Source organism: Pelodiscus sinensis, chromosome 1, assembly GCF_049634645.1.
Source record: "Pelodiscus sinensis isolate JC-2024 chromosome 1, ASM4963464v1, whole genome shotgun sequence".
Classification (NCBI taxonomy): Eukaryota; Metazoa; Chordata; order Testudines; family Trionychidae; genus Pelodiscus; species Pelodiscus sinensis.
Genome location: NC_134711.1, coordinates 24221211 through 24245267, shown reverse-complemented (window position 1 = coordinate 24245267; position 24057 = coordinate 24221211). Strand labels below are relative to the sequence as shown.

Sequence of the window (24057 nt, the reverse complement as noted above, 5' to 3'; positions counted from 1 at the left end):
CGTGGCCTAGAGATCCCTGTGGCTAAGGATATAGCTGTTGGAGGGGAACCTTAGGGAAGAGCATAGCAGTACCGTACCTCCCTGCACAGCACCAAATCCGTGGGGTGCCTGTTTTCAGTGGTGGTACAGATTGCAGAGTAGACATTGAGGACTGGATAAAAGATATAGAGTATCTGCTAGCAGCCACTGGCATTTCTGAGCCTTTGAAGGTCCCCACTCTTGTTAGATACCTAAGTGGGGGAGCCCGTAAATTAGTCCTTAATCTGCCACCTCAGGAGCAGTTTCCAGCCCGAGCTGTTGAAGAGCTTAGAGCAGAATACAGTGACTGTCATTTATCATTGGACCCCATGGCAGACTTTTATGAGAGATGCCAGCTCCCTAGAGAAACAGCCTCAGCCTATACCATCAAGTTAGAAGCCTTACTGCGGATAGTAGAGGAGAAGCTCCAACAGGGCTACACCATTATCATGAACCTGAACATTTAGGGATAGAATAATTAGTTTGCAGTGTGATTGTTGTGATAGTGTTGTAGTGGCATTGCTGCAGAGCAGTCAATGAGAAAGATTGTGACTTCCGGAGGCACCTCCTGGTCTTTCAACTGATCTGGGGCTGATCTGAGCACATTTGATAATTGGAATTGGAAATTTTGAAATCATAAATATGGCACACTTTTTAAAAATAGTCATTTTTAGAGAAGATCCACACATCAAACTCCTATAGATGTGATCATTTGTCTAGCCTTGTCAATACAATTTCTTTTGAAATATAAAAAAGTATTTAGGTCAAATCCTCCTGAGGTGGTTGTTTTAATTAAAATAAACTTAATATCCTGTTCCCTCTGAGAGATTGAATCAATACCCTTTCAACACTTAATTATCGAAAGCATCCAAAAATAGATTGCAATTAGCACAAATGTTAAAAACTTCTTTGTTTAAGAGAGCAGTGTATGTTCAATATGATTTTTCTATCATTTTGTACATGGGTAATTTTATCTAAAATGATTGATTTTTATTTTTTAAAACTCCAGTACATCTTTTCCCTGAATGCTTCTCTAGAGTGTAAAGATGGTGTCAGGACTGTTCTCCACTCTGGCACTCCGTCTGCAGAAGGTGGGGGCCCGCAAGAGACCTGTAATACTGTGCCTCTATAGGAAGGATGGCCAACCCGTGCCAGACAAAGAGCCAAAATCCAGCTGGATCCAGCATGAAGATCCGGGGCAAAAAGTTGCAGAGGACTGGTCTTCTACAAAGGCTTTTTGAGGCTTTTTGGCCTCAGCAAGTTCCTCTCGGCATCCATGGCCACCATATTTTATCCGCCATTTTGATCCAGACAGCTCCCCTGCCTGGTGAGCACAGGGGAGCCAGGAGGCGTGGGCTGTGTTCAGGAGGTACGGGGGCAGCTTTGCGAGCCACACTGATGGGGGGGGGGGGCGGGGAAGAGCTGCATGTGGCTTGAGAGCCGTGGGTTGACCACGCCTGCTCTATGGGCTTCTGCTTAAAAAAAAACTCCCTAAGGCCACAGATTCATCTACCATAAAGCTACCTTGAGAGGCAGCTACCACCAAAAAGTGTGTAATTAACTCCCTTCTTCTTAAACCCACGAAGAGCACTTGAACTTCTTCTAGAGGAGTACTCCAAGCTCTTTTACGACAAGAGAGCTGAAGAAAAGAAAAAGAAAACAAACTCCAGTCTCTAATAGTTGATCTCACACTCTAGGCAGGTACACACTGACCTCCTGTTACCTTCCAGGACACAAGAATCAAATCATCACCTTAAAAAAGGTGATTTTATTAACAAAACCAAAAGATATACTTGATAAAACATTTGGTTGCTAGGTTTTACAGAGCAACTGAGAAGAGAACAGAATAAAATACAGAGAAACATAATATATCTGGGTGCAACTTAGATGTAGTTAATGGGGCGTGCACATTGATTTAGCACAGAGAAGTTTAACCAAACAAAAAATTACCTGATTGTGACTAGATATTCATTTCTCTATCTACTCACAATCCATACTGATCTATATTTCAAGGCCCAGTCCATTCCTATGCTCAGTATTCCTTGTAGGCATCGTAGTTATGTCGGAGGGTACGTCTACACTACAGCGCTAATTCGAACTAAACTTAGTTCGAATTAGTTAATTCGAACTAAGCTAATTCGAACTAACGCGTCTAGAACTAAAAACTAGTTCGAATTAGCATTTTGCTAATTCGAACTAGCACGTCCACACTGATTGGACGCAGGGGGGCATTTAAGGGCGGCTGAAACCGGTTCTGGCAGGGCATCAGGTCAGTAGTTGCTTTGTGTGGCTGCTGTCTGAGGCTATCTGAGGCTCGTGCTTAAAGGCACCCCCCCGGACAGCCGGTTCTCAGCTTTTCCGCTTGCTTGCCAACCTCGCCGAGGGACAGCAAAGCGTTGGTCTCTGTGCCAGTCTGTGTCGGTGCTTCCCTTCGGGGCTGCCGCCGCAGGTGGCAACATGGAGCCAAAGCTCGCCCTGCACTTTCTGGTGCATTTTCTGGACTTGCTGCTGCAAGCCTGCCACCAATGGCTCGAGGCTGCCTGGCACCACCTGGTGCACGTCAGCCCCCTGCCTCTCCACCTGGCCACTCTGGGGGCCGTGGAGGAGCCGCGACGGCGCCCCGGTATCGGCGTGCCCCGCCGCGTCTGGCGTCTGGACACCAGCAGCGACTGGTGGGACCACATTGTCCTGGAGTGCTGGGAAGACCGACACTGGACCCAGAACTTCAGGATGAGGAGGGACACCTTCCTGAAGCTCTGCGAGTGGCTCGCCCCTGCTCTGCACAGAAGGGACACTCGCATGAGGCCCGCCATCCCCCTCCAGAAGTGGGTAGCCATCACCCTCTGGAAGCTCTACACGCCGGACAGCTACCGATCCGCCGGGAACCAGTTCGGCGTGGGGAGATCCACCGTTGGAGCGGTGCTCATGCAGGTATGGCACTCGTCGGCCACTGCGCCGGGGGGGAGGGGGGCTGCGAGGAGGGGATGGGCCGCCCCAGGGACAAAGGGGGGGCGGGAGGAGGCGAAAGCGCCCCGCACCGGAGGGGTCGGTCTGTCCCAGCCGTAATACACGCCGCCAGGGGGGTTACTTCCGGGAGTGGGGCGCGGGGCACTGCCAGGGCACGAATGCTCCCAGCCACCTGGGCACCCCACTGATTGGCGGTTTGCTGTGTCTCTCTCCGCAGGTGGTGAAGGCCATCAACCGGGTGCTGCTCCGCAGGGTGGTCCGCCTCGCCGACCCGGACGCCATCATCCGGGGATTCGGCGCCCTCGGCTTCCCCAACTGCGGGGGGGGCCATCGACGGGATGCACATCCCCATCCGTGCCCCAGAACACCAGGCGTCCCGGTACGTGAACCGCAAGGGGTACTTCTCCATCCTCCTGCAGGCCGTGTGTGACCATCGGGGCCAGTTCACGGACGTTAATGTGGGCTGGTCCGGCAAAGCACACGATGCCTGGGTGTACCGCAACTCCTCCGTGTGCCAGTGGCTGCAGGATGGGACCTTCTTCCCTGACCGCCACATCAGGGTCGGGGACGTGGACATGCCCGTGTGCCTGGTGGGGGATGCCGCCTACCCACTGCAGCCGTGGCTGATGAAGCCCTACACGGGGCACCTCAATCCCTCCCGCCAGGCCTTCAATGCCAGGCTGACCAGGGCCCGCATCGTGGTGGAGGGGGCCTTCGAGCAACTGAAAGCCCGCTTTCGATGCCTCCCCACCTGTCTGGACCTGGCCGAGCACAACATCCCTCCCGTGGTGGCAGCATGTTGTGTGCTCCACAATTTATGTGAGAGAAAGCGGGAGGCTTTCCTGCCAGCCTGGATGGCTGAGGCTGACCGCATGGCTGGACTACGGTCAGCCCCGCACCGCCACTGTCCGGGAAGCCCAGCGGGAGACCGTCCGGATCCGGGAAGCCCTGCGGGAGAGCTTCCTGGTGGAGGAGGAGGACTGACCTCTCCCTTGCATGCCCCACTGGGGCCTTCTTCCACCCTACCACCTTCCCCTTTCCCCTCCCTACCTACTGTCAAATAAAGACACCTGTTTTTCAAACAAAAATGTCTTTTTATTTAACATAACTGGGGTGGGGGGTGGGAGGAAGAAGAGTGGGAGAGGGGAGGGGAAAACCTGGGACGAGGGAGCAGGAAGGGGAGGGAAGGGAGGAAGGGAAAGGAAAGCTCAGGGGTGGGAGTCCAGCTGCCTCTCCCGTCTCGCCACACTGCAGATCTGGGGGCGTTGGTGGGGAATGGTTGTGGAGGGTGGGGCAGGAGGGACGGGGGGTGTGGAGGAAGCAGGAGGGGGAGCTGGGGGAGCAGAGGGAGCAGGAGGAATTGGGAAGCGGTCCAGCAGGCTCTGGAGGTGGCCTCGCAGGGCACGGCCCTGCTCCTCCAGGGCCTCCAGACTCCTCCGGCGCAGCCTCAGGTCCTGCTGGACCCAGTGGTCCTGGAGATGGAGATGTTGCTCCAGGAACCAGAGGTGCCGCCTCTGGTACTCCTCCTGGTTCCTGGCTCGCCTACCGTATTTTCCGGCGTATAGGGCGACTGGGCGTATAAGACGACCCCCTATCTTTTTAATTAAAAGATAGGGTTTCATCTTATACCCCAGCGCCCCGCCGCCTCCTTTGCTCCCGGTGTCCCTGGTCTGCTGGAGATGGTCCCCAGCAGACCAGAGGCACCGGGAGCAAAGCCGCCAGGAGCGCCTGGGCACCCCCCCCCCCCCCGCCGGAGCCCCTCCGCGGCTTTGAAAGCCTCGGGGGAAGCCGGCGGCGGGGCATCCCAGGCGCGCATGGGCTGCCCCCCCTCCGGAGCCCCTCATGCGCGCCTGGGATGCCCCGCCGCCGGCTTCCCCCGAGGCTTTCAAAGCCGCGGAGGGGCTCCGGAGGGGGGGCAGCCCATGCGCGCCTGGGATGCCCCCCGCCGGTTTCCCCCGAGGCTTTCAAAGCCGCGGAGGGGCTCCGGCGGGCGGGCAGCCTATGCGCGCCTGGGATGCCCCGCCGCCGGCTTCCCCCGAGGCTTTCAAAGCCGCGGAGGGGCTCCGGAGGGGGGGCAGCCCATGCGCGCCTGGGATGCCCCGCCGCCGGCTTCCCCCGAGGCTTTCAAAGCCGCGGAGGGGCTCCGGCGGCGGGGCATCCGGCGTACAAGACGACCCCCGATTTTTGGGGGATGTTTTTTAACTTCAGAGGTCGTCTTGTACGCCGGAATATACGGTACTTGCCCGGGCACGGGCAGCTGCTGCAGGCGGGGTGGTGCACCCTGCAGGCCCAGGTGCTGCGGCTGTGGTGAAACAAGACCAGCGGTCAATTACCCCAGGGGCCCAGGTGTGTGAAACCGAGCTCCCCTCTGCAAGGCCAGGGCCCCTGCAGGATCCCCAGCTGCTGCTCTGTGGTGGGCAAGGCCCAGGCGCACAGTCCCGGGGCTCCCTCTCGCCCCAGCCACCCGTACACATAAGGGGAGCAAGATGGTACTCACAGGTGGACGCCTCCCCGGCCTCGGACACAGGCGAGCGGCTCTGTGGGGTGCCTTGGGAGTCGGGGGTCCCGGGTCCTGGGCAGGCTGCCAGCAAGCTCCTGGCTCTCAGAGCCCTCCTCCTTCTCCGTCTCCTGGAGCGGTCCCTCTGCTCCGGGGTCTATCACGTCCCGGGGGGCAGGGACGGCATGAGCCCCAGGAGGCGGTCCAGAGCCAAAAACTGGGGGCACGCCTCCGGGTCAGCCCCTGGCTGGCAGGCCCGGGAGTAGGACTGCTGCAGGTCCTTGATTTTCAAGCGCACCTGCTCCCGGCTGCGCTGGTGGCCCCTGGCGGCCAGGCTGGCATCCATGCAGCCATAGACTGCCGCGTTCCTGTGGCTAGTGCGGAGATCGTGGACATTGGAGGCTTCCCCCCAAACCTCGATGAGGTCCACGATCTCTGCACTAGACCACGTGGGCGCCCGCCTCTTGCGGCCCCGGGCAGGTTCCTGGGAGCCGCCAGGCTGGTCCCGGGAAGAGGGGGAGGGCTGGGTGTCCTCGGGTGGCTGGCTCATGGGTGTCAGGTGCAGGGTGTGCTGGCACGGGTGCTGGCAGCCTTGCAACTGGCACAAACTGTGTAGCCAGCCCGTGGCCCTTTAAGGGCTCCGGGGCCGGGAGGGGGGCAGACAACTTTGTCTGGTGTTGGCCAGAGTGGCCACCAGGGCAAGCTGGGAAGGGCTAGCCTCCCACTAGTTCGAATTAAGGGTCTACACAGCCCTTAATTCGAACTAGCAAGTTTGAACTAGGCTTAATCCTCGTGGAATGAGGATTACCTAGTTCGAACTAAGCGCTCCGTTAGTTCGAATTAAATTCGAACTAACGGAGCGCTAGTGTAGCGCCTATGAAAGTTAGTTCGAACTAACGTCCATTAGTTTGAACTAACTTTGTAGTGTAAATATACCCTGATTTACTTCATCTTGCTTCTCTTAGCTTAATACACAAAGGAAACAGCAGGCATGTATATTTCCTCAATTCACATTTCAACTATTTCTACCATTGGCTCTCTTGACTCCCTGCCAACATCCCCTAATTACCTGAGTTTAACCCTTTAGTCACTGAGTGCTGGCCAGCACTCCTATCCATCACAGATGGTAGTCTAATTAGGATCCACTCTTGCAAGCTATCACCGGTTCATAGACTCCTGCACCTTTGTAGAGCCAAAGGGATTCCAGATGCGCAGGGGCTTGCACAAGTGGCAGAGTTCACAGCCTTAGATTGTAAGCCTGTGCAACAGTGACCATGTCACTTTAAAATATCTTTGTAAAACACCATGTAGAGTTGTGGTATGATATAGATATTCATCTAGTATGTATATTGCAATAATGCCTAAAGACCTTAAGCCAGCGTGAAGTCACAATGTGCTATACAAAGATGTTAAATAACATTTCCTGCCCCGTAGAGCTTACAGTCTAAAAGAAGGGTGTGCTCAAACAAAGAGGGTGGTTTAATGTAGATTCAGAGAGATCTGCTAAGAAATATAGCAAAATATACTGTAATAAATGGAACACGACATGAGGATTGTTAAAGCAAATGTGTACAGATTCTTTTCCAAGTGTGATCCTGGCAATTACTGTTCAAGACTTCAATTTCTAGTTACAACATAGTAAAACAAATATTTAAAAACCCATAAATGTCTAGAGGGTAACAGGAAAAGTTATTCTAATCAACACCAATAGTGTCATACTCAATAGATGTTTATGGCAGAAATAAACATATGGTGAGACTGAGAATGTTACAAAATATCTGGAGTTTGGTAAAACATTTGTTAATGTGTCTTGCTTGAAAAGTTAATTCAAATTTAGTTGGATATGAATATTCTTAGAAGGATTGAAAAAGTCAGTGACAAAGTTATTAATTGAATTTGCTGGTGGCCAGTGCAAGACAACAGTTATTGACAGTAAACCTAGTCTTATTTAACACTTACAGTAATAATCTGGAAAAGGGTACTAATAACATACGGATATTTGCAGATACTATTTAAATTGTGTGCCATTGCAAACATAACTGTCACAGAAAAATGATACAGAGGAACCAATGTTAAAATAGCAAAACAAGGTTTAACCAGAACAAATGCAAAAATATACATGTGGGGGAAATAAAAGAAAAATCAGTAAAAAGAGAAATATTGCAAACGAGGTCAGATTCCCTAAAGGGGCAGAAACAGTCAGAACATTAAGGCTATGTTTAGACTGGCATGATTTTCCACAAATGCTTTTAATGGAAAAGTTTTCCGTTAAAAACATTTGCAGAAAAGAGCGTCTAGATTGGCATGGACACTTTTCCGCAAAAGCACTTTTTGCGGAAAAGCGTCCATGCCAATCTAGATGCACTTTTGTGCAAAAAAGGCCCGATCGCCATTTTCGCGATCGGGACTTTTTTGCGCAAAACAAATCTGAGCTATCTACACTGGCCCTTTTGCGCAAAACCCTTTGCGCACAAGGACTTTTGCCCAAATGGGAGCAGCATAGTATTTCCGCAGGAAGCACTGATTTCTTACACGAGATCGTCAGTGTTCTTGCGGAAATTCAAGCAGCCAGTGTAGACAGCTGGCAAGTTTTTCCGCAAAAGCACTTGCTTTAGCGGAAAAACTTGCCAGTCTAGACACAGCCTAAGTGTTTGGCATGCAGTTCTGCAGTAAAATAGCCAACATGATAACACAGATGGGGGCATTATGTGTAGACATACTACAATAAATTCCCCTTCCAGCTACACACAAATCTGACTCTTCTTGGACCCAGGGTGCTAGGGACCCTTCACACAGAGCGGTTTTGAGCTTAAGTCAAGCCAGAACCCAGCTTTTACACTCCATTGCAGTGTAAACCCAGAACTTGGGTCCTGAGAGTCAGCCAAAAGTATGTCACGATTCCATGGGCCAACTTCCTTTGTCCTCTGTATCACCAGTCAATACCAGAGAAATGGAAATACCTCCTCCTCCCTTCCCCCATTGTTATGGTACAGGTGCTTAATAAGTCAGTGTTTGACCTTTCTGTTGTATTCTGACCATTAAGATACATGCACCTTCGGGAATCTCTGTGTTTGCAGTGGAGGTTGACCCGAAGCCCTTTACAAAGCATGCTGTTTCATGGGAGCACAGCCAGATTTTGGTAAATGACCATGAATACCAGCAAATAGCAAGGAAGATTAAGGCTGCAGTGGATAGTTACCAGACTGGTGACCAGTGCGAAGAGTGGACTAAGTGACTCAGGACTCAGAAAACCAAGGGCCAGAACTGCTCTTTGGGCAGCTCACTTACATGCCATCTTATGAGGCGTTTGACCAGGTGCTGCTGGGTACGGGTTGAGCACAAAGCTTGTGGTGCAGTGCACAATGTAGTCAAAGATCCAGCATGGGAACTGATGAGAGCTAGCAGCAGATGCCAAATTAGACCAGTGAAATGATTCTGTTGCTGACACCAGTCCTCAAGGAAGCATTGCTGCAGGAGCAGCTGTAGCACAACCTAGGGCGACACTTGGAGAAGCTTTTTGATTCCTGCCCACTCCAACTAACTATACCTTTCCACCCAGAACAGTCCACCACAGAACCAGCAGCATAAACTGAATATACAAAACTGCCTCAAAGCATAATATGTTTCTGATTCTTTTTTAATGTTTGGTAATATACAAGTAGGGGAGAGATTTTTGTTATGTGAACTAATGCAAAAATTATTACAAAACCCAAGTAGCAGCATGCATCTCTTAATGGTGGATTGTATTCCTTTGCAGCTTCCCTCCCCACCATCTCTATATGGAATTCAAAATTGCTTCCAGGAAATGCAAACATTACAAAATACCTTGAGAATGTTTTTTGTTTGGTTGGTTTTTAAACTGGAAAGATAAATTGTGCACATTTTTACTAGGGTATTGCTGTTTATTACCAAAAATGAATTTATCTAGACATTCCTATAGGGGTGCTGCTCTGTAACAACTCAGTATTGTCACAACAGGGCGCTGTGATCCGGATGATCAGGCCAAATCACAATATAGGTACTGTACAGCATTCACAGAAAAGAAGAGGCTCCCACAGTATTTCAACTATACCTTTAACAAGTTTTATTGCAAGCAATTCAGGAACAGTTTTAAAAGCACTATATGTATATATTTAGTACAAAGCAATTAAAATGGCATTAAAGACATTAGGAGGCATCACAAGCATTAAAAGCAATATTTAAATGAAATAATTAATCTAAATCTAATCTTTAACCCAATTTAGCAGCCTAATTCTTAATTCAATTTAGCACATACACACTTATACACACATTTCACTCACCCTATGGGGCTGGCCAGACCCCAGGTAATGTTGGTTGATTTGCTTGAAGTGAAAGTCCGACATGCACGTCACCCCAATATGCCGAAGTGATGGACTCCAACTTGTGGGGCAAAATGTTATGGTATATAACCCCTCGGGGAGGGGAAATCAGTTCATGTGGAGAAATATCCATTGGTTACACACAGTCTGGGTCTGGGTGGGGTGATGTCTGTAGGTTGCACTCCCCCCACCCCCTTCTGCGGGTGGTCTTACGACCGATCTTGGGGCATCCTGCTTACAACACCCAATTCTGAAACAATAGAATGTCCTTGACTAGGTCTCTCCCTTGTAACTCCTTATCTAGAAACGTTGCCTCCTTCTGTACCATTTTGTCTCCTAAGCACACATACACAGTTCTTTTGTTTTGCACAGTCCTTTTTCTTAAAGCTGTAAACAAGTCCATAATCCTCCTGAGCTCTTGCCTGGACCTCAGCATGGCCTCTCTTCAGCTCACTTACTGTTAATTCACTCATGCTAACCATTCACACTACCCATGATTTGTGACAATTTTAGTTAATGTATCCATGCAGTTTACAGGTGACAACCATTTGTCCCAAGTATGACTGCAGTTTGAAATTTTGTGAAGAAATGTGGTGGATGAGGTAAGGTAGTAAGGAAGATGGCAGAGGAGTTCTGTGTATTTACATGCTGTCAAACCAGCTAAGCAATGTAGAAGCTAATGTGGTAACCTGTTGAGTCCTTCGTTATTCCTGGGTGCTCATAGCTGCAAATTTTTCTTGTACCAGGAATTCAATAGGTAGTCACATTTCAAGGAAGTGCATATTTTCGGGATCACCTTGGTAACTGACCAGCCCACTTCACTCATAGATGTGCTGCTCAGTCATATGTTTGAATACTTTGGTTGCTTAAATTAAGTGGTTTTCCACTGGCAGCTTGGAATAATATTTCCCTTTGCCAATTTGACTGTCATGAGAACTGTTATGTTCTCCAAAATGCAAAATGTCTAAATAGGGAAACCTTTTGTAGCACAGCATCCAACTGTCCCCAGAAACATAAGTTGTTCAATATTTAGGGGTAAAATAAAAGCAGCTGTGATTTTTTTTTTAGTATTGTCTCTGCATTTCTTTTGCTGCCATTAATGCAGCTGTGTCCAGGGAGGCTCTCTAGTCTGAAGAATTCGTCTCACGAAATATTGAAGTTCTTTCTACAGTTTTTCTGTCATCCTGCACTGAGCTATTTTAGACAGTAATCCACTTTGTCTTGTCCTGTTCCAGGCCCCTCAACCTCTACTGGTTGCAGTCCTTCCACAGCTCGCTCGCATTGCAGCACAAGTCTAGGTCACCGCACCTTTGTGGACTGTTCCAAGAGGAATCATTTCTGTAATGAACTTTTGGTTGAAGTTCTGGACAGAGACAACAAGCAGACCCAGTATCAGACAGAAGGTATGTCTACACTTGCACTCTAGTTCGAACTAGGGATGCAAATGTAGGCATTCAAAATAGTAAATGAAACCTGGATTTAAATATCTCGTGCTTCATTAGCATAATCTTGGCCGTGCGCTGTTTCAGAACCCAGCTGATTCAAGAGTAAAAGTGCACTCCAGGCCACGTTAGTTCGAACCAAGGGGTTTGATTCGAACTTAACGCGGCCTGGAGTGCACTTTCACTTTCGAATCAGCTGGGTTCCGAAACAGCATCCGGCCAAGATTATGCTAATGAAGCATGAGATATTTAAATCCCAGCTTCATTTACTATTTCGAATGCCTACATTTGCATCCCTAGTTTGAACTAGGGGGTAAGTGTATACATACTCATAGAGACTAACAGCATGAGGAAAGTTATAACTAGAGGCTCAGACTGTCTGTGTAGCTTGAGGACAGGACTGTGGCATGAGCACAGCAGTCATTTGCTTTCTTGTAATAGGCATTCTAGCTACGGGAGGATGACAGAGATCAACGGAAAGAACTATAAGAGCACCGGCTTCTGCTCCACCCACACCACAGTTTAATTGCCCTCTGTGGTGATCTGTATTGAAGTCCAGGAACAGCTTGGACAACTTCATGGCTGGGTAACCCATGTAGTAGATCCATATGTGTAAGTGGGCAGAGCAACTGTGCCCCATGCAGTCTTTACATATATATTCCCTCTTCAGTGAATGCCTCTCCCCTAGAACCAAGTGCTTGACCAATATGAAAGGAAGGGAAAGGAGACAGGAAACCAAGGAACAAGCAACAATAGGGGGCTTCTGGCTTGTACACAATTTCATTATTAGCACTTTTTGTAAACGTCTTCTTACTGGTATTTTGGTGTGGTAATGGCACATAAGTGGTCAGGTTATTTATAAGTATATTGCATGGCAATCCATCCCCCATAAACCATTGCATACAACCTCAGCACATTTATAAAGGTTCTGTTTTCCCTTTTTCATTGGTCCTTGCAAGTCTGTAATGTGGAACTACACCTGACTTAGGTTGCTGGGGTGCATCCTCGTATAGTTGTAGTATGTACATTTTCTGACTGAATATACAGCTTAAATCTCTCTAGTCTGGCACCCTTGGGACCTGGCCTATGCCAAACCAGAGAATTTGCTGAACCACAGGTGGTCAATATTGTGTAGCACCATTACCAACATTTCTACTGCTTATTTGAATCTTAGAAGACGATTAGGTGTAAATTAGAGCTAAATAACAGCACGGAACACTGGAAGCCAGGACTGGGGACTTTAAACAACTGTGTTATACAGTAAAACCTGCGCTATGGGACCATGGAAAACTCAGCCACTTCCATAACTGGACATCCAGCTAACTAAAATCATGCTGGACCATGAATAGTGCCAGACCAGAAAGTGCAGGACTAGAAAGTTTCAACCTATACCAGTTTAGCAGTCCAACACTGTCATAGTTCCATTCAAAGGGAATTATTCACATTTGGCTTTAGAAATACAGTAAAACCTGTGTTATCCGGCATACTCGGGGATTAGAGCATTCCAGTTATCTAAAAATTCTGGTTATCTGAGGGTTCCTTTTTGGATCTGTGACCCCCATTAGACAGGGGCCGCCAGCTACCCAATCCAGCTCCCGTTTGGCTGGATCATAGCGGTGTGCCACAAGGCTGCGCCCAGCCTCGTGCCAGCTGGATCAAAGCACCGGGCCGCGCTAAGCCCCTAGGAAATTTGCCAGTTTCTAAAGTTTTCCAGATAGTTATGTGCTGGATAGTGCAAGTTTTACTGTATAACAAAGAGCAACCACAATATTGTGCACTATATTGATGACACTGGAATCTAAATCTGACTGTAGCTCTGTCCAATTAGATTTCAATCTGTTTAATGCACATCCAAGAACCTGGTCAGTATAATTAAACCTTTTCCCAGACTTCTTTATTAATACAGTTTCATAGGACAAGGCAAAAGAGGGTACACAGAGTCCCCCAGAATAACCATGGGGATCAATAATTCCCTTTATGACAATGTGATTGATGGAATATCCCAGCTTGTCTATGAACGTAGACTGCTGATGGGCGTCATGAACTTTTCCAATGCAGCGCAAAGTGACATCGGCCAGTTCGGTCCACAGTGGTCTGTATAACAGTGGAGTAGTATTCTTTGCAGTTTATATTTTCACATGCTTTTTGAGGATGGCAAAGTGTGGCCATGAGTCCATAAGTGGCCCAAGTTCAGTTTGTACATCCTGTTCTCTCAAATCCCACAATTGCTTCAGGACTATATTTTGGGTGCATCTAGACTACATTCCTCTTTCAAAAGAGGAATGTAAATGAAGGAAATTGAAAATGCAAATGAAGCACAGATTTACAAATCTCGTGCTTCTTTTGCATAATTGCATCCAATTGCTTTTTCGAAAAAGTTCAGCAACCCTTATTCCTGAATAAATTAGGCATGCAGGGTTCTTTCTAAAAGGGTTTTTTCCCAGAAAGAACCACGTCTAGACCACTTTTTTAAAAAAAAAAAACTTTTGAAAAAGCAATCGTACGCAATTATGCAAATGAAGCACGAGATTTGTAAATCTGCACTTCATTTGCATTTTCAATTTCCTTCACTTACATTCCTCTTTTGAAAGAGGAATGTAGTCTAGACGCACCCTGTATGTGGGCATCTTCAGGTAAGCCATGTGTCTGGTTGCTCCAGAAAACACTGCCCCTAGTTTACCAACAGTTGTATTTCTAGCACCAAACTGATGGGCAATGAACAGGTAGCAGTCTGGGATTGCCAACTTCGAAAAGATTGTTGCCATCTCCTTCTGGACCGGCAAGCATTGCATCATGAGTCTTTACATTGGAGGATCAGGCTATGATGCTCAGAAAGCTTCAGAAATATAGCTTTCTTCATGCAAAAATTCTGAACAACTGCTGATGGTCTCAGATTTGCAAGATTATGTGGTCCCACAAGTCTAGGCTTGTGGCAGTGGTCCAGAAGTGCCAGGCTATGTGAGGGGACATCTGCAGCTGAACTGAGAGTTGTGAGCAGTACCAGTCTGTTTAGGTCTGCCATCCTGCTCCATCATTACCTCTCTCAGGTGTCTTTGGGGTGTTAAAAAAAAACTGCCAAAATGTGCTTCTTCATCTCTCAAAAGCTTGGCTTGTTTTCTGAAACAGAACAAAAATCAGAAACAAGTTAAAGTCTTCAAGTGATGCCTCCTCCATGTTGTTGGCTCTTATTTGCTATAAGTGCATAGACCAAAATAACAGCTGTGCAGGAGGTGTTGGCAGGCTGTTCAAACTTCCTGTAATGGCAGAGTGGAGAGTCATGTTTTCCCATGTTGAAAGACTTAGAATGGCCACATTTCAAAAAGGCACTAGGAAGTCTGAGACATGATTAGTTGGACTCAGTACTGTATGGACAGTAGTGAGTGTGGACATGAGAGCCCTGGATTCAAGCCTGACTTAGAAAAATTTTAACCCAAGATGTTAGGAGGTACAATCTGAGATATAAAACCAAAGCACTTCTCCATGTACTCCAAATCTGGGTGCTCTATCCCAGGGTTTACTGACTTGAATACAACTAACCTTGGGCTTACATTGTAAATTAGACTACACTATGTCATGAACCACAGTGGGAATAGTGTTTCTGTGCGTGGAACTGATGACTGCTCTTAGAATACTGCTTTCAGTATTGGACTACTTAACATCAGAAAGATGTCAAGAAATAGGAGCAACAAGTGTAGCACCTTCAAGACATATATGTTTTTTAGTCTTTAAGGTGCTACAGGACTACTCATAGTTTTTAAAGTTATGGACTAACACGACCACCTTTCTGAGACTTTTCAACGAATAGGGAATTCAGAGAAGAGCAATAAAAGGAGATTGATGATTGATTTAGGTTAAGGAAAGAACAAAAGAAGTACATAAATAATATAAAAACTAGGGGTCATCAAATTAAATAGTAGGCAGCAAGTTTAAAACAAACAAAAGGAAGTTTTTCTTCATGCAGCACACAGTCAACCTGTGGAACTCCTTGCTCGAGGATGTTGTGATATTCATATTACCCAGTTCAGTGTCTTTCAGGGTAAATTTCTCTGATGTGTTAAGAATCTTACATTTGCAGTTCATAGAATCATAGAATACTAGAACTGGAAGGGACTTCGAGAAGTCATCATGTCCAGTCCCCTGCCCTCATGGCAGGACCCAGTACCATCTAGACCAGGGGTCTCCAAACTACGGCCCGGGGGCCGGATGCGGCCCGCGAGGCCCTCTCATCCGGCCCGTGGAGACCTTTTTGGATTCAAAGGCAGAAGAAGTGAGATTGTTTCAAAACCCATTTGAAGCAGATGTGGCCAGTTGCCCAGATGAACTGCAGCTGGAAGTCATTGAGTTGCAAGCAAATGACCTCCTTAGGGACAAGTTCAAAATAGGACTGGTGGGTTTTTACCAGTTTTTGCCCAAGGAAGACTTTCCTAATGTCAAAACTTTTGCATCAAGGTACCTTTCAATCTTTGGAACAACATACCTGTGTGAACAAACATTTTCAAGAATGAAATACGTGAAGAACAATTTGAGAACAAACTTGTCCGATGATAATCTCAGGTCACTGTTGATGTTAGGGACAACAAATCTAAAGCCAGAAATGTCTGCTATTTTGGCATCCAGGAAACAATTTCACCATTCACACTAATACAGGTGTTCATGTGTAGTGTATGAATGTGTTATTAAATAATAACTGAATAAAATAATATTAAATAAATAATTAAAAACAACATCCATGTTTTGATTGTTTTTTATTTGGACCTCAAGTGTGTAGTCGGCCCCCGAACTGCTGTTTGATAGTTAATGCGGCCCTCGGGCTGAAAAGTTTGGAGACCCCTGATCTAGACCATCCCTGATATATGTCTGTCTAACTGGCTCTTAAATATCTCCAGAGATGGAAATTCCACAACCTCCCTATGCAACATATTCCAGTGTTTTCTGAAAGTTCAACCTAAACCTCCCTTGCTGCAGTTTAAGCCCATTGCTTCTTGTCTTCTCAGAGGCCAATGAGAACAATTTTTCTCCCTCCTCCTTGTGACACCCTTTTAGATACCTGAAACTCGCTATCATGTCGCCTCTCAGTCTTCTCCTTTCCAAACTAAACAAGCCCAATTCTTTCAGTCTTCCTTCATAGGTCAAGTTCTCTAGATCTTTAATAAATTCTTGTTGCTCTTCTCTGGACCTTGTCTAATTTCTTCCCATCTTTTTTGAAATGTGGTGCCCAGAACTGGACACAATACTCCAATTGAGACCTAATCAGTGCAGAGTAGAGCAGAAGAATGACTTCTTCTGTCTTGCTCACAACATACCTATTAATGCATCCCAGAATCATGTTTGCTTTTTTTGCAACAGCCTCACACTGTTGACTCATATTTAGGTTGAGGTCCGCTATGAACCCTAGATCCCTTTCTGAAGTACTCCATCCTAGACAGTTACTTCCCATTCTGTATGTATGAGACTGATTGTTCCTTCCTAAGTGGAGTACTTTTTATTTGTCCTTATTAAACTTCATCCTATTTACCTCAGACCATTTCTCCAGTTTGTTCAGATCATTTTGAATTATGACCCTATCCTTCAAAAACAGTTGCAACCCATCCCAGCTTGGTATCATCTGCAGACTTAATAAACGTTCTGTTTATGCCAATATCTAAATTGTTGATGAAGATATTGAACAGAACCAGTCTCAAAACAGACCTCTGCAGAATCCCACTTGTTATGCCCTTCCAGCAGGATTGTGAATCGTTAATAACTACTCTCTCAGAATGGTTATCCAGCCAGTTATGCACCCACCTTATAGTAGCCCCATCTAAGTTGTATTTGTCTATTTTATTGATAAGAATATCATGCAAGACCGTATCAAATGCCTTACTAAAGTCTAAGTGTACCACATGCACTACTTCTCCCTTATCTACAAGACTCCTTATCCTATCCTAAAAGCTAGTACTCTCACCTGGTAGCCTGTTCAGCGGTGGGATCTCTTTCTCTCCTCCTTAAACTCCCCTGTCTGCAGCCCCCTGTCCTCTTCGCTCCCCGGGTTGTTCTGCCTCTGACTTTTAAAGTCTGCTCGCCTAGGTCAGGCCTAGCCCCTCCTTAGTCCCAGAGGGGAAGGCTGATCCTGAGGCCGATCAAGGGAACAAAGGATCAGACACTCAGTCCCAACTGCCACAGTAACTTAAACTGAAATCACCTGAAATCAGAATCAAAATTTAAATGATAGAGCAAACTCACTCACACCAAAAGCTAGTATACTCTCCTGGGAGCCTGTTCAGCAGCGGAATCTCTTGCTCTCCCTCTTAAAACTCCCCTGTCTGCAGCCCCTGCCCACTTCACTTGAAAAGTAAATGCCATTTATTGATAATATACTGTAATATACTGACTAGTTTTCCTTCAGAACAACAGCCTTTCCATTTTAAAGACCTTATACAATACTAACTTTCTAAAATAAGATACTTTAAAAAATATATTGTAAGATTGTTACTCATTATTAAGGATAAGATTGTCATGGAATTCAAGGATTTTGTGACTTCCAGATATCACTGCTGCATTTTCACTGTTAAATTTCTCAGTTGCGGTTGGGGTCCTTGCATTGCCCAACCACCAGCTGCAAAACTCTGAAGCCACCACCAGCAGTTAGGGGTCCCCAGAGTTGCCTACTTCCCCTATCCACCACTTTGGACTTCAGTTATCCTCCGTCAGTCCCATCCCCATTATTTTTAGTAGAAGTCAGACCGATCACAGGCTTCTGTGACTATTTGTTTATTGCCTGTGACCTGTCTGTGACTTTTACTAAAAATAACCATGACAAAATCTTAACCTTACTTGTTCAGATTTTTAGAAAGTAAAGTGCTTTATGGTTTTACAAAGGCTAACATACAGAACTTACTCTGGGACTGCTTCTGACTGAATCATTTTGAACAGCTTTTTATAGTAGCATAATTTGTACTGGGGTCATTGAATTTAACTCCATGAGACTAGTTTTGCAAAGTCATTTTGCCTGAAATGTGTTTTCTAAATGACATGTGGTTTTCAAATGGCCTTTTGTTACTTAGTAGTGACTTTAACATCTGTATGAATTTAACTACCATCAGCAGTGGGTTTTCAGCAATGCAGCCACAAAAGTTAAAATTTAAGTCTAAAGCGGGTATGTATAGTCATAATGCTGCAAAATGTTAAGATTTACATTCACTTTAATATAATTCAGAAAGAGAACAGTAAGGCTCTTAACCCAAGTATGTCATACCCTATTTGGAGAATGAAAATCCTTAATTTTTCAATTGCTTTTCAAAACCATAAAACAGATGAAAGTTGTGATTGAGAGTAAGCCAAACTAAAGAGTTGTTATTATTAGCACTCCTTTCTGGAGCTGGGTAATTGAGAATTGTAGACCCCAGAGAAGAAAAAGTATATATTATATTGGATGTATAGATTCCAAGGCCAGAAAAGGATGATAGTGATCATCTAGTCCAATCTCCTGTATAAAACAGACCATATATCTTGGCCAAAATCATTTCTAGATTATATGTTTTAGAAAAATACTCAGTCTGGATAAAGGATGTGAGTGAGTAGTCAGCTACCCCATAAGCAGGATCTTATCAGATAGCACTATCGACTACTTGATCATCTCCTCCCTCCCCCCACTGCTGATCTGCGTTATTAAAGGGACAGAGGAGCCAGCACACAAAGATGCTGGCTAAATCTCTGGTCTCCCACTGCATCTCAGGATAACTCTGCATTATAAGGGATGGGAGCCAGCGCACAAAGACGCTGGCTCAGTCCTGGTTGCCCTCCAGTAGCATCCCAGCTCCCTGCAGGGTTTCTGTTGACAGTTAGCCATCTCGGCTTTCCTGCAGTTAGTCTCCTGGTTTCCTCTGTGTCCTGTCTTTTGGTGGGACCTGGGGGTTCTGTGTTACTCCTTGACATTAATTTCCTTTATGCCTGTCTTGGCATCTGCATTCTTGATCTGGGCTGCTGGCCCCTTCTTGGGCTTGCTGTGTCAACAGGAACCTAATTTTCTTCTTCAGGAGGTCCTCGTGGATGCTCCACACTGGGTCTTGGTGCCATCCTGGCACCTGGATTGAAGAGTTTGAAGCAGTCCCTGTGGGGGCAGTGCATACACAGCTCCAATCAATACATGCTTTCCAGTAGGCACCGTGCATGCATGTTCCGTGCCCTCCGGTTCCTTCTCAACTGCCCTCGGCCCAAGATGGAGCTCTGCAATTTCCTGCTTTTTTGATGATTCTGCAATTGCTTAGATAGTTCATAATTAGCTTCTTGTTCTTGTTAGTGTTATTTAGTGAGTTTGTTAATACATTAAAAAACAACTTTCCATCATGCAGGGTTCACCAGGTTTTAAACGCTGTGCCTCCTGCAGAGAGGCAATGCCCACCTTAGATGGTCACTCGCAATGCATCAGATGGCTGGGGAAACAGCACCTAACTAAGAGTTGCTCTCACTGCACCAAACTTAAGAGACGCAAAGACAGAGATCTTCAACTAAAGTTGATGTTAATGAAAAAGAGTCTACTGCCTGTCTTGGATCCGAGAGTTCAACCTAGAGAGGCATAATCAGCCCCATGGCAAGAAGGTACCAAAAAGGAGAAGTTCAGTAGGAGACAGCCAGCAAGAAGCGGTCCCCCTCCAGGCAATTGGCTCACAGGTCTCATGTCAGTGCATATGATGCCCCTGGCACGTCAGGCATCACGACACCACTGCTCATTGCCTCTTCTAACCACAAGGGCTCCAAACAATGCCTTAGTGCCATTCCAGTAATCTCTACAGTACCAATGAATACCCCGGCACTGTTGGATACCCGGGTGTCAACTTTGGCACTGACACAGAAAACTGTGGTATCACCACCATTGGCACTGATGGCAACTCCTGCAACCTCGGTACAGACGGCACTGTCAGCCATCTCGGCACCAATGGCACCATGCTTGGTCTTGGCACCGCCGGTGTCCCTCTCGTTACCAATGACACCAGCCCACTCTTCAGCACCGCCAGCACCAACCAGACTTGTGGCACCGATTATATACTTGGTACCGTCAATACCTTTCACACTGATCATGCCATCAGCATTGTACAAGCCGACGCTGAAGACTCCGGCACCGATCCTCACAGCTCCACTTCTATATATGGGCAGTGTGGATCTGGCAGTTACATCTGCACCTCAGTCACTGCTGTTTGGTACAGATACATTGCCGAGACCAGTCATTCCTCATACACTGTCTCTAGTACCATCGCAATTTTCCAGCGATGAAGATGATTGGATACAAGCATCCTTTTCCCCACAATGCAGCCTTCCAAAGCATTACTACAAGCCGCATTATTACCCACACATGCCCCCTCTGTGTTATGGCCACCACTGGATGCCCCCATCAATGCCACACCCTTCTCAGTTGCCTTACTGGAGCCCTTGGGATTCCTATTTGAGACACCCCAGCACCGTGCCCAGCTCTTACAAACCACCTATTTCCTATACATCACGCACAACCTCATCAGCGCAACATCCTCTTATACCAGGCTCTCCTAAGACGCGGAGGAATCATCACCGAATACAGATTCATCATATTCACCTGATGAGGCTGTAATATCTCCTCCACCTTTGGCTGATGATGACTTCGCTCACTTTAACAAACTCTTTAGAAGAGTCACAGCAGAGCTCAAGATCACTACCGAGAAGGTTGCTGAACTGCAGCATGAGCCCACAGTCAGCCTACAAGTCTCTCAGTCCTCCAAAATAGCCCTCCCCATCAACCCGAATATCCTAGACCCAGCCCCCAACTGCAGGTGGCTCAGGGGTGGAGGTCAGTCCCCAAGCTCAGGAGCGGTCTGCCCCTGGGCTGGGGGGGGGGGGGGTAGACCCCATCATGGGCAATGCAGAGTTCGGGGGGGAGGGGACTCAGCCCCAGAATCAGATGTGGGGAGAGGGTTAGGCCCAGCCCCAGGAGGCAAAGAGAGGGTGGCTTGGATGAGACCTGCAATGGGGGGAGGCAACTAGAGCAAGCCCCCCAGGCTGTTTTATTTTAAAAAATATGGTCACCTGGGAGAGGAGAGGGACAAGGTTCAGGGTCTTTACTTCTTGTTTACTTCTCTGCTGGAGCTGGGACCATGTCTTCAGAAGTTTGGGTTTTTTTTTTTGCTATTTCATTTTTCTGTGTGCCTTCTGGTGGCAGTTTGCATTACTGTGCCTTACCAGAGGGTCTATAGAGCAGCTCATGCTGGTTTCCCGCCCTCTGCGAATCTGTGATTAATGTGTGTTAATTTTTTTTTAACACGTTAATTCTATCCTGTGTTAATCACGGGCATTAATGCACATTAATTGACAGCCCTACTAGAAAGCATAACCTATGAGAGAAGACTGAAAGAAATGAGCTTGTTTAGTTTTGAAAAGAGAAGACTGAGAGGGGACATGATAGCAGTTTTCAGGTATCTAAAAGGTTATAAGAAGGAGGGGAGAAAATTGTTCTCCTTGGCCTCTGAGGCTAGGACAAGAAGCAATGGGCTTAAATTGACCTTAATGGAGTGTGTTCCCAGTAGAGGCCATGTTCAAAGGATCTCACCTACGGGTCATGTGTTGAACCCTGTGTAAACCCAAACTGCACCACGGGCCGCAAACAAACAGGCTATGTGCCGCATGTGGCCCACGGGACGCATGTTGAGTAGCCCTGATCTAGACAGTGCTTGGTCCTGCTGTGAGGGCAGGGGACTGGACTAAATGACCCTTTTAGTTCTAGTGTTCTATGATTCTGTGATCTATTATCTATGGCGGGTTGATGAACAAGGTAGTGCTTTAAGGGTGGCTTCTGTTATACCTGGAAGTTAGGCCTTTGACTTAGACCAGTGGAGCTTATAAGAATTCCCGAAGGTCCGTTCCTTTCAGGATGCCATCCTGAGCCACTTGCTATTCTTAACTCCTAACCCTTGATAATCCATCCACTCAGACACACACTATTCCTTTTCAAGGATTATTCTCACACAACATTTCACGGGAAATGTGGTCCTTGTTGGATTTCAATGTAGCTGTGACACCTGTTTCATTATGACTTGAAGGTCAAGAATTCTACTCCAGACTTCCCAACTTACCCTTTTAGAAAATTTCAGTACCTGTATAATTTTACTGTTACGGTGATCTTTTCTCCTTAGACTAAATTATAACTACAATCCTAAATACAGTTTTACTTTTCTAATTAGCCTTAGAATATTTCTTCTAATTTCTTTTGTTCAAAATGTTCTTGATAAATGTCCTTTTTAAAATCACCCACATGGTTTTTCTGGCTACTTTCAAGTCTGTTCTCACCAGATGTTTTTTCCAAACTCTAGCAATAATGAAATAGAGCCGCTGCTATAAATGCCACGAAGAAAAAGCTTTGAGAACTGATTTTTTTTTTTTTTTTTTTTTTTTTTTTTTGCTATGAGGCACAGTTACTTTGGCATTTCATTTATTTCAGTCCAAAAGTGGATTTTTTATATATATATTTTTGCTTGAAAACAAATTACTTGCCAAGATTTATACTACCTGAATTTTTGAAATAGTGATTTTTTTCACAGATACAGTTATAAAAGAGCATTATCACCTTATTAAGATATTGTAGAATATGAACATTTTAAGAGGAACCTTTTATTACATTTAAAGCTGCAAGTCCCCAGACTCCAAGCAATGCACAAACTCCATGTTAACATCCAAACACATTCCCTTCCTCGGAATAAGCTTTATTAGTAACCCCAAAACAATAATGTAACACAAAACATTGCTTTCTGCTTCCTCTGTGACTGTCACAGGAATGTTTCTGTCATAACTCAGTTTCCCTGTATCTAAAATGTCACTATCATCTCTCATATGTCTAGAGTTTAAATTCATGAGCTATATTTGGCCCTGTGAGTAAATCAGAATGTCATACCTTTAACAGGGTTCCAAAACGTGCTCACAGAAGGAGTCACCAAAAGAGTCCCACTTCACTGTTACATTTACACAAAGTGCTAAGCTATAGGTCTGCATTGTGTAGATAGCAATATATTTAAGGATAGCAGTAATTTGAATTTGTTTCTTTTGAAAATACAAGTTGCGATGTATTCCTGTTCTTTTGTCTTAATTTTGGGAACAAGACTCAGACAGAACTTCCAAAGTGTTTTAAGGGTTACACATATCTGTTTTCCCCTCTCTGCATATGGTACATTCTGCTACTGTTTCATGGATTTCAGAATCCCGAAATGTACAAACTGATGTCAGTTGTCTTTCAGCCACTATAGCACTTACAGGTTTACCACCCTGCTCTTTTTTAAATCTCTATCTCTTCTCTGTGTCTGGTGTATCAAGTAAGCCTCAGGAACTGTAAATTCTCTGCATTAGATTAATCTAAAGTACCACAGGTTAATGGAGGGTATTAAGAATCAGTTAACGTAAGATTTTGGAAAGTGTATTTAGGTCCCTGTATGAATGACTTTTTCTGAGCCCCTACCTAACCATATTTGAGAATCACAGATTCAGTGGCTGGATTTCATTGCTTTGGAATTAACACACTAGAGATTGTTAGACCTTTTTACTAGTTAGCCCTTTTATAAGAGCTATGCGGTGACAGGGGTTTGTTTCCCTACTTTCTGTCCATTTGACATCTTTTCTCTTTACTTACTTTGAAAAAACTTATCAGAAAGAGTCTATGTTTCTATTTCTATACCTTAATCACAAGAAAACCACAGTAGAAGACTGTCAGGAGCAAAATATTGTTGCATTAGTTTATCATCACACATCTGGCTTCCCATTACATTAAAATTTCTGACACTTAGGTATTCAGGTGTGGTAGTCA

The 24057-nt window shown here is 45.9% G+C and overlaps 1 protein-coding gene across 5 annotated transcripts in view; it reads left to right on the top strand.

Annotated features, from left to right (window-relative positions):
* Positions 1–24057, top strand: part of ORC5 (origin recognition complex subunit 5) — a 167023-nt gene that overhangs the window by 103940 nt on the left and 39026 nt on the right. For 2 of the 5 annotated variants that reach the window (XM_075926920.1, XM_075926907.1), the window contains exon 12: positions 1056–1405. The exons of 1 other annotated variant lie outside the window; for it this stretch is intronic. In XM_075926920.1, coding sequence (XP_075783035.1) covers positions 1056–1259 — 204 coding nt within the window. In that variant the 3' untranslated portion in view covers positions 1260–1405. Of the gene's footprint in view, positions 1–1055; positions 1406–24057 lie in introns of those variants that run through there. 2 more of the 5 variants (XM_075926895.1, XM_075926892.1) reach the window with 2 other exon arrangements.